The sequence below is a fragment of the Petromyzon marinus genome, chromosome 68 (assembly GCF_048934315.1).
Source record: "Petromyzon marinus isolate PM22_M1 ecotype Great Lakes invasive population chromosome 68, UKy_Petmar_22M1.pri1.0, whole genome shotgun sequence".
Lineage (NCBI taxonomy): Eukaryota > Metazoa > Chordata > Hyperoartia > Petromyzontiformes > Petromyzontidae > Petromyzon > Petromyzon marinus.
Window position 1 is genome coordinate 6,974,652 of NC_133734.1, and position 12,986 is coordinate 6,987,637.

The 12,986-nt window shown below is 44.6% G+C and overlaps 2 protein-coding genes across 2 annotated transcripts in view; both read right to left on the bottom strand.

Moving 5' to 3' along the window:
* The window catches only part of LOC142906642 (uncharacterized), a 29,866-nt gene extending 26,825 nt beyond the window's left edge, over positions 1-3,041 (bottom strand). The window contains exons 1-2 of the mRNA XM_076054882.1: positions 2,912-3,041; positions 2,547-2,609 (exon numbers count right to left, since the gene is read on the bottom strand). The gene's annotated coding sequence lies outside the window, so the exon portion shown is untranslated. The remainder of the gene's footprint in view (positions 1-2,546; positions 2,610-2,911) is intronic.
* A 2,912-nt stretch (positions 3,042-5,953) lies between these two features.
* Positions 5,954-12,321, bottom strand: LOC142906640 (uncharacterized). The gene is made up of 3 exons (XM_076054873.1): positions 12,278-12,321; positions 11,982-12,053; positions 5,954-9,414 (listed from the first exon to the last, which is right to left on the bottom strand). The coding sequence occupies exon 3, from the start codon at positions 9,384-9,386 to the stop codon at positions 7,719-7,721; it is 1,668 nt and encodes a 555-aa protein (XP_075910988.1). The 5' UTR covers positions 9,387-9,414; positions 11,982-12,053; positions 12,278-12,321; the 3' UTR covers positions 5,954-7,718.
* Positions 12,322-12,986: the final 665 nt, after the last annotated feature.

Consider the following 12,986-nt stretch of genomic DNA (forward strand, 5'->3'; position numbering starts at 1 on the left):
CAGTAACTGGGTATACACTACAATATATAATGAATACTATATAGTGAACCAATACAAAACTAAAATGTAAATTACCTCAATGTTATCAACTCTATATATTCTCCAATCAGCTAAGCTACCAACAATAAGTCGTTATATATCACAATGCTATATGGCGAAAAAATTGGTGGATTCTTACCCTCAACTTTAGCAACACGGATAGCTACGGGCCCCATTCAGACGGACGAGTTCATTCATGGTCGGAACAGAGGAGGGGGAGAGAGACAGCTGCGAGGCGCTGTTATACTCCATGTTGTAAACCATACCATTAACCGTGGTGTGAGAGGTATTAAGAGTCAATGCCAGCGAAAGAGCTGCGGTCTGAAGGTCATCGTAAAATACAATTAATTAAGAATGGAAATGGTTTAAAACATCTTTCCAATGGTTACTAAGCCAGAATCCATCTTCTCGGTTGAAATTGTCTCTGTGCTTGTATATGTGAATGGCCTCATGAACGAATCTCTCATGGTAGCCGGTTGGTTTATTGTAAAAAATTTGGTCACAGTTCCTATGATCACTGTTACATTGCATTTATGGCTTTATTTTGGTGATTTCTAAAAGTTTTTTGTTTGGCCATGTTTTTGTTTATTGTAGTACGGAGTTAGACTGATGGCCTTAATCTAAGTTTTCTTGTTGTTGTTTGACTTGCATCCCACTGGGATTTTTGCACACATCGGTGGTGTACGGTGTTATTTCAGGAATATTTTGATGTTTTTTTCCTGGATTTTCTGTTTGCACATGCACAAAGTCACTTTAAGATGTTTTCTTGTTCATGTTTTTGTTTTTTGTTTGTTGCGGTTGCACCCGATTCAAGAGCCGAATGGCTCACAAGGATATACCAAATAAATGAAATTATGAAAACTATGAAAATGCTTTCAGACCGCATCCATTATTGTTCGTCTCTCCCCTCCTCTTTTCCGAACATATATGGACTCGTCCATCTGAACAAACTGTCAAATCGCTCTCCGTGGTGCTAACGTTAAAAAATAACCGCCACTTTTTTCAAATTTTCTTGTTGTGGTTTTCACACCTGATGATTGCTTGTGTTGCAGTCGAAACGTCGTGAGAATTGTATTGTTTTATATTATTATTTTATTGTTTACCTTCTACGTGACTTTACCGAAAGAACCAAAGAAGATGAATCCTTGCAGTCACGAAAGCTTTAAATCGAAATACTGTGATATCGTGTATAAATCAGCCCCAAGTACTGTACTGAAGAAGCTTGATTCCATCTATCACCCGGCCTTAACATTTGCATTGAACTGCCCATATAGGACTCCCCACTGTGATCTCTACATTGGGTCAAACTTAACATCACTTAATGTTCGACGGCTTGTACACCAGATCTTATTTATTCATGATGTACTTACAAAAAATCCGCAGACTACCTGCTGGATCTCCTCTCTGTTTCAAAGAACAAATTTGACCTCAGGTCTTCGCTCATCTACCAGCTTCACATTCCCTATTGCCGTACAAAAACCGGAGGAAGGGCCTTTGCTATTGATGCCCCCAGGGTCTGGAATGCTATTGCCAATAAACTGCAACTTGAATCACTACCTATGAGATCTTCACTCAAAACTGCTCTAGCAGAGTTGTACACCCCTAGCTGCCACTGCTATTCAGTGGCCTAAAATAAAATAAAATGTTTCGCTCCGGATGACCGCTGCAAAGTATTATCTGTATTTTGATTTAGTGTGCTGATCTTAAAGGTGCATTGAAAAATGTGATACTCCGACTGATGCTCCTGTTGTTTGTGGAGTGACTCATGCAGCCAGCTGTGGCTCTAGGGTTTGGTGTTACATGTTATTTTGTAGTTTATTGTAAAAAAATCGGTCACAGTTCCTATGATCACTGTTACATTGCATTTATGGCTTTATTTTGGTGATTTCTAAAAGTTTTTTGGTTTGGCCATGTTTTTGTTTATTGTAGTACGGAGTTAGACTGATGGCCTTAATCTAAGTTTTCTTGTTGTTTAACTTGCATCCCACTGGGATTTTTGCACACAGCGTTGGTGTACGGTGTTATTTCAGGAATATTTTGATGTTTTTTCCTGGATTTTCTGTTTGCACATGCACAAAGTCACTTTAAGATGTTTTCTTGTTCATGTTTTTGTTTGTTGCGGTTGCACCCGATTCAAGAGCCGAATGGCTCACAGGGATATACCAAATAAATGAAATTATGAAAACTATGAAAATCCTTTCAGACCGCATCCATTATTGTTCGTATCCCCCCTCCTCTTTTCCGAACATAGATGGACTCGTCCATCTGCACAAACTGTCAAATCGCTCTCCGTGGTGCTAACGTTAAAAAATAACCGCCACTTTTTTCAAATTTTCTTGTTGTGGTTTTCACACCTGATGATTGCTTGTGTTGCAGTCGAAACGTCGTGAGAATTGTATTGTTTTATATTATTATTTTATTGTTTACCTTCTACGTGACTTTACCGAAAGAACCAAGAATAAGCCTCACCTAGTGACTTTACCGAAAGAACCAAGAATAAGCCTCACCTGGTGTTGTGGGCAGGTCGCTTCTGAAAACAAGAGCGGTATCGCAGCTCAAGCGGGCTTGGCCTGGTAAAAAAATGAAATAAAAATTGTGTGAATATTTAAAGTAAAAAAAGTTACAAAGTGGCGAGCCAGGTGAATACAAATTTAAATTAGGCGAGATAATTGAAGCAAAGGCGATCAGGCGAGGGCAGGAGGCAAGGCCCCGCGTTGTAAATTTCCAACCGGGACATCGCTTCCATGCTTGCTGCTACTCAATTGACATCCCTACGAGAGAGAGAAAGAGCGAGGCTCTACCTCGGTAAACAACAACCACCACCACAACAACCACAATGACCATAACCACCACCGCGATGAGAATTTCTCACCTCGGATTTCAGTGCACGGGCGGAGTGGCAGCTTCCTGTTACCTCGCAACGTCACGCGGTAGCAGGTGACATGACATCACTTGTAAGGTACTATACCACTCCCCTCCCACAATGAGCGGCTCCGTACGTGAATAAATTATTCTAGATTTGAAGTTTTCGTGACTGCAATGATCCATACTCTTTGGTTCTTTAGGTAAAGTCACGTAGGCAAAAAAATATTTTAACTTATTATTTTTTTAACCTACGTGACTTTACCTAAAGAACCAGAGTATGAATATATTATGTTAATGAACCCGGCCCACATGTCGAGGGATGGTGCGTGGGTGCTGAACCCGTCGCGACGGCTTTCACTAAGACATTATGTTAATGAGCCGCCAGTCACGGGGCGTGGCTTGGTCCAAATAAGGATTGCACTGGAACAGATATCGGCAGCGGCCAAGCGGAGGTGACGTCACGCTCAAGAGCTCTGTGGTTGGGGTAGGGCGAATAGCTTGGTGACATGATGTCACTAGAGAGGCACACCTCCCCCTGGCGTTTGACGCCAATGAGGTCATGCTGAGCGGTGACGTCAGAGAGCGGCAGTGTTGTGGTGAGCGCTGCGCTCCGCACCCGACCAGCCGAGTTCAATTCCCGCTCGTGGCCTTAACCAGTGACGATTTTCTGAACCGGTCCTGAGCCTCCCCTACGTCGACTCAGCCTCAAAAGAGTACCCGGTGCGGTGTGTAAACATCGCCACTAGGGAGACAAAGGCGGCCGGGCGTGGTGCTGGGCACCCACCCCGTCGTGTGCCGTTCCACCCTTAATAGGTGCTCGCTAACAGCACTTGCCCCTAGTCTGTTAAGGCTATACAAAAAATCTTGTGTTAGGTGCTCACTAACAGCACTTGCCACAACATTCTGTCCCAGGCTATACAGGAGATCTTTGTCTTTGTGTTGGGAGCAAGTTTGAGTGGCGTGTAGCCGTAGGAGTTGAACGGGCGCCTGCTGCTACTGACAGTCGTTGACCACGGTTGGACAGACGCTGATACACACACAGACAGACAAGACAGGCGGACAGACACAGACAAGAGGAACACAGACACAGGCAGAGAGAGACGACATAGACAGAGACACAGGCAGAGAGACACACAAAGGCGAAGAGAGACAGGCAGAGAGAGAGAGATGTTGAATCGAACAAACGTAACTCGTACTGTTTGGTTTTTTCGATAAAAAAATTAATGGAAACAACTAAATCTAGTTTTCATATATTTTATTGAATTTCATTTATTTTACTGATTTTTTACCTGGTGATTTTTTTACCTACGTGATTTTATTTTAAAAAAACAGTATGAATCCTTATTCTTAGCTCTTTCCGTAAAGTCACGTTGAAGGGAAACAATAAAATAATAAAATATATAAAACAAGAAAAATTCTCACGTTTCGACCATAACACAAACGGTCGCCATCAGGTGTGTCGGTTTGCATCAATTTATTTATTTTTAAACGGTGTATTTATTTATAAAAAACGTCAGCGCCATGCGCAGCGATTTGGCAGTTTATTTAGAAGGACTAGTCCATCTATGTTCTGAAGGGGGAAACGAAAAATTAATGATGCTGTCTGAAAGCCACTGTAAGCGTGAACAATCAATTAAGACCTGAAATGGTTTATCAAATCTTTCCAATGATTGCTAAGCCAGAATCCATCTTCTCGGTTGAAATTGTCTCTGTGCTTGTATATGTGGATAGCCTCAATAACGAATCTCTCATGGTAGCCAGATGGCTTACAAAGAACCTATCTTGGAAAAGTCAATGTCATGTGAGCCTACTGAATTATAACAATGATCTGCCACGGCCGAGGTGTTGGTCCTACCGTGTGAAAGAGCTTCCTCGCTCTTTGCCCATCCCCGGAAGACGTTCTTATTTCTATTAATGTCACTGTGGTGTGTACGTGTAAGCAGTGGGATATCGATTTACACACATATGAAACAGATCAGCAGCCAAGACGTCTTTCATACTCTTTGTTTTTCTCGGTAAAGTCATGTAAATAGAAAAAATAAAATAAATAAATTACGTTTCAATCGCAACACAAGCGGTCGTCCTCAGGCAAAAACATCCAGACATTGTCGCGGCAGAAACAGTCACGTGAGCTATGACACGTGACATAGATAAGCTGCCCCCCCCCCCCGCGCCGTTTGCCAGGGGGTGGGCGCCGTGACATCCGCATTGTAAATGAAGGCAAGGGTGCTGGACGTGCCCGTGCCAGCCCGCGCCGCCAGTGCCACCATCGCCCTGGTTCCGTGCTCTCCACGGAGGTGCCACTCTCTCCGCCCCCCCCCCCCCCCCCCCCCCGTGGCTCGCCCCGCTCAGCCGAGCAGTTTTAATGCGGTGGGCTCACTCGAAATTGATTTCTGTAAGAAGAAGGTACTTTGAAAACCCACTGGCTATACTCTTATACTGGTAGGAACCTCCTGGTTACACCAGCCCATAGGGGATTGTCCGTCCGTCCGTTCGTGCATCCAAAAATGGGAGGGGTGGGGCTGGGTGGCGAGGAGTGGGGAGGGGCTGGGTGGGGAGGAAGGGGCTGGGTGGTGGAGGGGTGGGGCTGGCTGGGTGGGGAGGGGCTGGTCACCCCGTGGTGCCCTTATAAAACTCAACGTTTAACCTACTCACGCCAGCTTGTGCCCACCCTCAGTCGGGCACATTTGTGGAATACACCACGCCGCCGTTGACCCTGGCCATTGACTGAGGAATCCAACGTTCCTACCAGCTCCCTCCGCAGGAATGTGTTACAAGCGCACAACTTCATCTATCTACTGCACTTTCCGTTGTTTTCATGCAGGGGGCGCTGCACAAACGATGGAGGCGCAGGGACAGACGTTCGATTACGTTGGAATCAATCGCAGACGGCGGTCTTCTGGCACGGCCAGCTCAGTGTCGCCTTATCTCGATCCCGCAATCCCAAACAGGTGAAAGTCCGCATCGAACCGAAACCCCAGCAAGGCCATCTACTTAATGACGAGAGAAAATTCACGCGAAATGTATTATGAATGTAGTCTTTCAGATGTAAAATTATAAGCTTTTAATGAAGAAATACAATTATCTAATTCGAAACAATACTATTCAAAGTTGTTTCATTTTAAAACTTCAAAACGGAGCATCGGGTGCTTGCGTGAATGCGTCGTTTGTGTGCAATTTTTTTCATAACTTTCCTGGCCCAAGGCTGTAAATGGTTATTCGGAGGGGCCGCAGGGGATCCGGCTTACTTCAACCCATGGATGTGAACATCCAGAAGTTAATCAGCAAGGACCATTTCCTGTCCTAGTTCGCCAACATAAAAGAAGTCATGCAAAATTATAATGAGTGTTGTTGTGGAGAATGTATCTACTAAATGTGTTCTGCCTTGTCACTGAATACAAATCTGTAGTAAAAATCCATTTCAAATGCACTCTTAAAATTACCTCCCTGCAATGAAGCAGATCAGCAGACATGACATCTTTCATTTATCGATCTCTCCACGAAACAAAGGAATGTTTTACACAAACTATAACTAGCACAGCCTTTTGGGAGTGCATCATTGATTCAGTGCAAGCCACCTGTGGACCCTTATTGGTGGACAGCGTCTCAACAGCAGTCGAGCTTGCTTCAACCCATGGTTACGGACATCCAGACGTTAATCAGCAAGGAGCATTTCTAGTCCTCGTTCGACAAAATCTACGTCAACACATAATACAGAATTATAATTCGTGTTGTAGAGAATATATCTCCTATACGTGTAACTTTTAAGTGGTATGCCTTGTAACTGAATTAATTATCCGAGTGTGCTCCCCATTTCAAAGACAATGAGTTGCTCCAGAGGCAGACGCTTGCTGAAAACACAAAAAAATACAACAGGTCTCATCTGAGTTATCTGTACAGATGACTTCCAAAACACACACTTTGTCCGAACATCACTTATTCAATGTTTGACCTTTATAGACAAAATGTTACATGTACACACACAATCAGACACGTATTAATTATAAATTATTGACAGGCATATGAAAAAAAATTACTGCATTGAAATATACTGCATCAGGTTACATCGTATTAACAAGAAGCTATACTCTTTGGTTCTTTCGGTAAAGTCACGTAGGTAGAAATAAAATATATCACGACGTTTCGAATACAACACAAGCGTCCGTCATCAGGCAATCATGTTGTCTACAAGGTTCCAATCAGATGTGGACATTTCATCTATTAATGTCAAGTGTGAGTAAAAGCGATCGGTATTACCTTGTTGTCGTGGCATCTCTTCAGAAAGGTCAGACTCGATCATGTGAGCCTTCTTGTTTCACAGTCTGTTAAAAGCTCTAACAGATGTGTGGAAACCCTCCCCGTAGAGGCAGTTCAATCTTGCTTTGCAGCTTTCGTGACTGCAGGAATTCACTAACTTAACAAGCTATTTAAAAAAAGTATGCACTGTCTGCTTAACAGTGTACGTACAATGTATTATTGCGTCATCCAAAACGAGGCCATTGCATGCTGGCGTCTCGGTCAAAATTTAGCAAGTTCTAAACATTACCTACAAATGACATAACTGAGCTGACAACAATCAATCATCGCCCCCTGCTGACAGGCTCTTGTCCACGTGCAATTATGATAACATAGTGAATTCTTGGGAGCGAATTGGCTCTCGCTCCTGGTTAGAGATCTACCCAACCCACAGGTCCACAAAGACTGGCCGCTCTTACCCTGCAGGTTGAACCTAGGAATTGAGTGTTCAACTTCACATTCTTGTCATTCAAGACCTGTGACAAAGGTGCATCTATTGGAGCGACATCGTCTCAAGCTTACACATCTACCGGGTCTCCATTTGACTTTGTATTGTCTCGGAGGAAGTCCACCCACACCTCCACTTCCACAAACTGCTGGGAGTTGCCTCGCTCTGCCTCGCAGTCAGAATTCACCTCCTGCTTCACGTTGCCTCCATCGATGTTAAGGTCCGAATTTGGAGTCGAATCTTCATCTTCACATTTTACCTTCACTTCCTCGCTCTTCACCATCACTTCTTCACATTTCACCTTCACTTCTTCATATTTCACCTCGATACCTTTAAAAGTGTCCAAGCTGGAATTTTCTTCCGGTTCTTGTTTAATGAGGGATGGGCTCATTGCGGCAGTTTGACTTTCACAAGCTGATTTCAGATTCCACTCCTTGTGGATCTTCTGATGCTTCTGTGTTCTATGGTGGGCATGAAGATTTGATGAAAGTGTAAAAGTCTTCCCGCACGGAATGCACCTGAAGGGTTTCTCTCCCGTGTGTGTTCTCTGGTGTGCTACAAGAGGAGATGAATGTGCAAACGCCTTCCCACACACACTGCACTTGAAGGGTTTCTCTCCCGTGTGTGTTCTCTGGTGTGCTGCAAAAGGAGATGCATGTGCAAATGCCTTCCCACACACACTGCACATGAACGGTTTCTCTCCCGTGTGTGTTCTTTGGTGTGCTATAAGAGAAGATGAATGTGCAACTGCCTTCCCACACACAGTGCACATGAAGGGTTTCTCTCCCGTGTGTGTTCTCTGGTGTGCTACAAGATGAGATGAATGTGCAAATGCCTTTCCACACACACTGCACTTGAAGGGTTTCTCGCCCGTGTGTGTTCGCTGGTGTATTACAAGAGCAGATGAATGTGCAAATGGCTTCCCACACACACTGCACTTGAAGGGTTTCTCTCCTGTGTGAGTTCTCTGGTGTATTACAAGATTGTATGAATCTGAAAACGCCATACCGCACAGAGTGCACTTGAAGGGTTTCTCTCCTGTGTGTGTTCTCTGGTGTTTTTTAAGAACAGTTGACTTTGAAAATGCCTTCCCACACACACTGCACTTGAAGGGTTTCTCTCCCATGTGTGTTCCTTGGTGGGCCTGAAGAACTGATGGCCGTGCAAATGCCTTGTTACACACAGTGCACTTGAAAGGTTTCTCTCCTGTATGTGTTCTCTGGTGTGCTTGAAGAGCTGATGGCAATGCAAATGCCTTGTCACACACAGTGCACTTGAAAGGTTTTTCTCCTGTGTGTGTTCTCTGGTGGGCCTGAAGAGCTGATGGCCAAGAAAATGCCTTGTCACACACAGTGCACTTGAAAGGTTTCTCTCCTGTATGTGTTCTCTGGTGGGCTTGAAGAGCTGATGGCAATGCAAATGCCTTGTCACACACAGTGCACTTGAAAGGTTTCTCTCCTGTGTGTGTTCTCTGGTGGGCCTGAAGAGCTGATGGCCATGAAAATGCCTTGTCACACACAGTGCACTTGAAAGGTTTCTCTCCTGTGTGTGTTCTCTGGTGGGCCTGAAGAGCTGATGGCCATGAAAATGCCTTGTCACACACAATGCACTTAAAAAGTTTCTCCCCTGTGTGAGTTCTCTGGTGCTGTGTCAAATTTCCAGTATGATCCATGCTGTTTGCACGCTGGTCCCAATGTTGCCTTTTTGCACCGAGCTGCGCCGAGTGCCTTTGCTCCATCAGACCAATTCTGCAGAGGAAGTGACAGCTGCAGACAGAAAAAAAATTATATCCACACCATCTGCACGTCAGTATCGAGGCACAGAGGAATACATAGATACACAGTCACACGTGACTTACACTTCTATACTTATTAATATATTCATGATGTACTGAAAAGTTTCCCAAATTCATCACACGGGCTGTGATTGCACACAATGAGAGGGCAAATTGTCACAAATATGCCTGGAAGCGCTAGTATCTTCAAAATGAATGTAAACCCAAAACTCTGAGCACACAATTTCGGCTGTCTGGCTAAAAAAGGAATATTTATAAAAGCTAAATTCAGCTGACATAGCAAAGGGCGTTGAAAATAATACTCTTTGTGTTATGCATAAATGCATAAATTAATGTTCAATCGCAACTTAGAGGTGTGAAGCCAGGCTCAGATTTCCTTGAATGCTGGGATGAACAGATCTGACTTCAGTTTACAAAGAGTTCCAGAGAAAAACAAAAATGAACTACTCTTTAGATTTCACCTCCGTGGTAAATAGAGATAACAGATAATCTTTGGTTCTTTCGGTAAAGTCACGAAGGTATAAAATAAAATAACTCACAACGGTTCAGGCGCAACACAAGCGCCCATCATCAGGTGGGATGCGCTTGCATTGCACCCGAAACGTTTTTTATTTTATTTTCTACCTACGTGACTACCGAAATAACCAAAGAGTATGGATTCCTGCAGTCACGAAAGCTTCAAATCAAGATAGAGTTGATAGACTTTACTACAAATACAAACTTGACACTGTCACACACTCAGAGGCGGAGCCAAGATTTTCAGGTAGGGGGGGGCAACCCCTCCAGCAATGAAAAATGATAGAGGAGTTGTTAGTAAGGAGATGTAAGTAAGGGCTTGTCCCTTGCTTTGTATTCGACGCGTGTGATCGGCATCGCGCTCGCTGAAGGTGTTTGCCTTCAGGGAAGTCGTGTACTGTATACGCAACTGCGCACAATTCTGTGAGTCGCTTGTAATTGGTTTGCCGTTACTTATTGCCAATTATGGACTCGGACTGTTGTCCTATCATCTCATAAGAGTCCCTGGCACGTAATAATATGCCACACGGTGGCAGTGGGGGGGGGGTTGCAAAATTCCGATTTATCTTTATACTAGCTGTACTAACCGGCTTCGCCCGGGACTTAGATTCACTACACCCGGCCACCTATGTCTCCCCAGTGGCGATGTTCACATCACAACAGTTACTCGTTTGAGGCTGAGTCGACCTAGGGGAGGCCCAGAATTGGTTCAAATAATCTTCACCGGTGGTGGCCATGAGCGGGAATCTAACTCGGGTCGCCGGGTTTGCAGCGCGGCGCGCTAACCACTACACTACAATGCGTTACGCTTCCACATGCGAGGATCACGTCACAGATTTGACGTCACAGCTCACTTTCCGTGCAAAAAACTACATGCATTATTGCATATAGTGTCTGTTCGAAATATTTAGCATACTTCCCAACATGCTACACACTTGAAATTTGGCATGTGGGTAGGTTCCATACTGTACACAATGCAAAAAGTATAAAATAGACTTTTGTATTTGGGGGGAGGGGGGGAATGACCATGAAGTGAGTGGCGTCAACCGACAACACACCTGAGTTAAGCGCTCTGCAATGCTTACCCCTACCGTATGGCTCTTCGCGCGCCGTACTTCTAGAGCTGTTAACGGCGTGCCAGGAGATTTTAAGTGGCGCTTCGCTCCTGGTCGATGAAGCAATTGGCTTCTCGGAGTGTCAATACATATCCGTGCGAAGAACGGGTACAACTGCTATCTTAAATATGAAGCAGAAATTACATCTATTTGTTTGCGTGAAGCAGCAAAAACTCTCCAAGTATGAACTCTGGCGTCATTACATTTTTACAGCTTATGTTGTCTGGAATTTCTAAGTGAACGCGACTATTTTGAACTTGCCACGTCATTCCCTTCCCGAGTGGCCAAAATCGACCTCACGTAGAAGTGGGTCAAGGTTGAATTTCCTTGAGTGAAAACATCCGATTTAGTTAAATTGATTTGTTTCGGCTTTTTCATTCTTGAAAGCATACATTTTTTCCAGGGTTTTTCAGTGAAATAAGGGAATATGAAATTAATCCAAGACAACAATCCAAGTCCCGTGCGAAGCCGGGTAGTGAAGCTAGTTACTAATAAACCCCAATGATCCGATGGAAATTAAGGATTTCGATCGGATCATTGGGGGGGGGGGCACGTGCCACCCCACCCCCACTGGCTCCGCCACTGTCACACACTGGCATGGTTCACAGGTGGTGGTGTGTCCAGACACACGCCTGGCCACCTTTACCTGCTCAGTATTAAGGCTTCCTCTCTCCACCAAGTAATTGAGGATCAATAAACGCAGCCGAGGCTGCGTCTCTCTCTCTCCCCGTGGTCGCGTGGATGTCTCTCCGGATCCACCGGCTTCCCCTCCACCTGTATAGAGTGAACACCGCCACGCGTCTAGAGTGAACACCACCACGCGTCTAGAGTGAACACCACCACGCGTCTAGAGTGAACACCGCCACGCGTCTAGAGTGAACACCGCCACGCTGTTGACAAGCCTCACCTGGTGTTGTTGTCGTTGTGGGCAGGTCGCTTCTGAAAACAAGAGCGGTATAGCAGCTCAAGCGGGCTTGGCCTGGTAAAAAAAAAATTGTGTGAATATTTAAAATAAAACAAAGTTACAAAGTGGCGAGCCAGGTGAAGACAAATTAAAATTAAGCGAGATAATTGAAGCAAACGCGATCAGGCGAGGGCAGGAGGCAAGGCCCCGCGTTGCAAATTTCCAACCAGGACATCGCTTTCATGCTCGCTGCTACGCAATTGACATCCCTACGAGAGAGAGAAAGAGCGAGGCTCTACCTCGGTAAACAACAACCACCACAACAACCACAATCACCACAACCACCACCGCGATGAGAATTTCTCACCTCGAATTTCAGTGCACGGGCGGAGTGGCAGCTTCCTGTTACCTCGCAACGTCACGCGGCAGCAGGTGACATGACGTCACTTGTGAGGTACGATACCACTCCCCTCCCACAATGAGCAGCTCCGTACGTGAATATATTATTCTAGATTTGAAGTTTTCGTGACTGCAATGATCCATACTCTTTTATTTATTATTTTGTTTACCTACGTGACTTTACCTAAAGAACCAGGGTATGAATATATTATGTTAATGAACCCGGCCCATATGTCGAGGGATGGTGCGTGGGTGCTGAACCCGTCGCGACGGCTTTCAAAAAGACATTGTTAATGAGCCTTAGTTTTGAAGATCACATTGATTGTATTGGTAAAAAGACAAAAATAAAAATTCGTTTTCTGTATCGACACAAGCACTGCTTCCCCCCAATGTTCCGTTTGGAATTGATAAAAGCTACCATACTGCCTCTACTTGACTACTGTGACATCGTGTATAAATCAGCCCCAAGTACTGTACTGAAGAAGCTTGATTCCATCTATCACTCAGCCTTAAGATTTGCATTGAACTGCCCATATAGGACTCACCACTGTGATCTCTACATTGGGTCAAACTTAACATCTCTTAATGTTCGACGGCTTGTGCACCAGT

Bases quoted from the DNA above. Each gene is read 5' to 3' on its own strand.
- LOC142906640 (XM_076054873.1), bottom strand. From the start codon at position 9,386: ATGGAGCAAAGGCACTCGGCGCAGCTCGGTGCAAAAAGGCAACATTGG.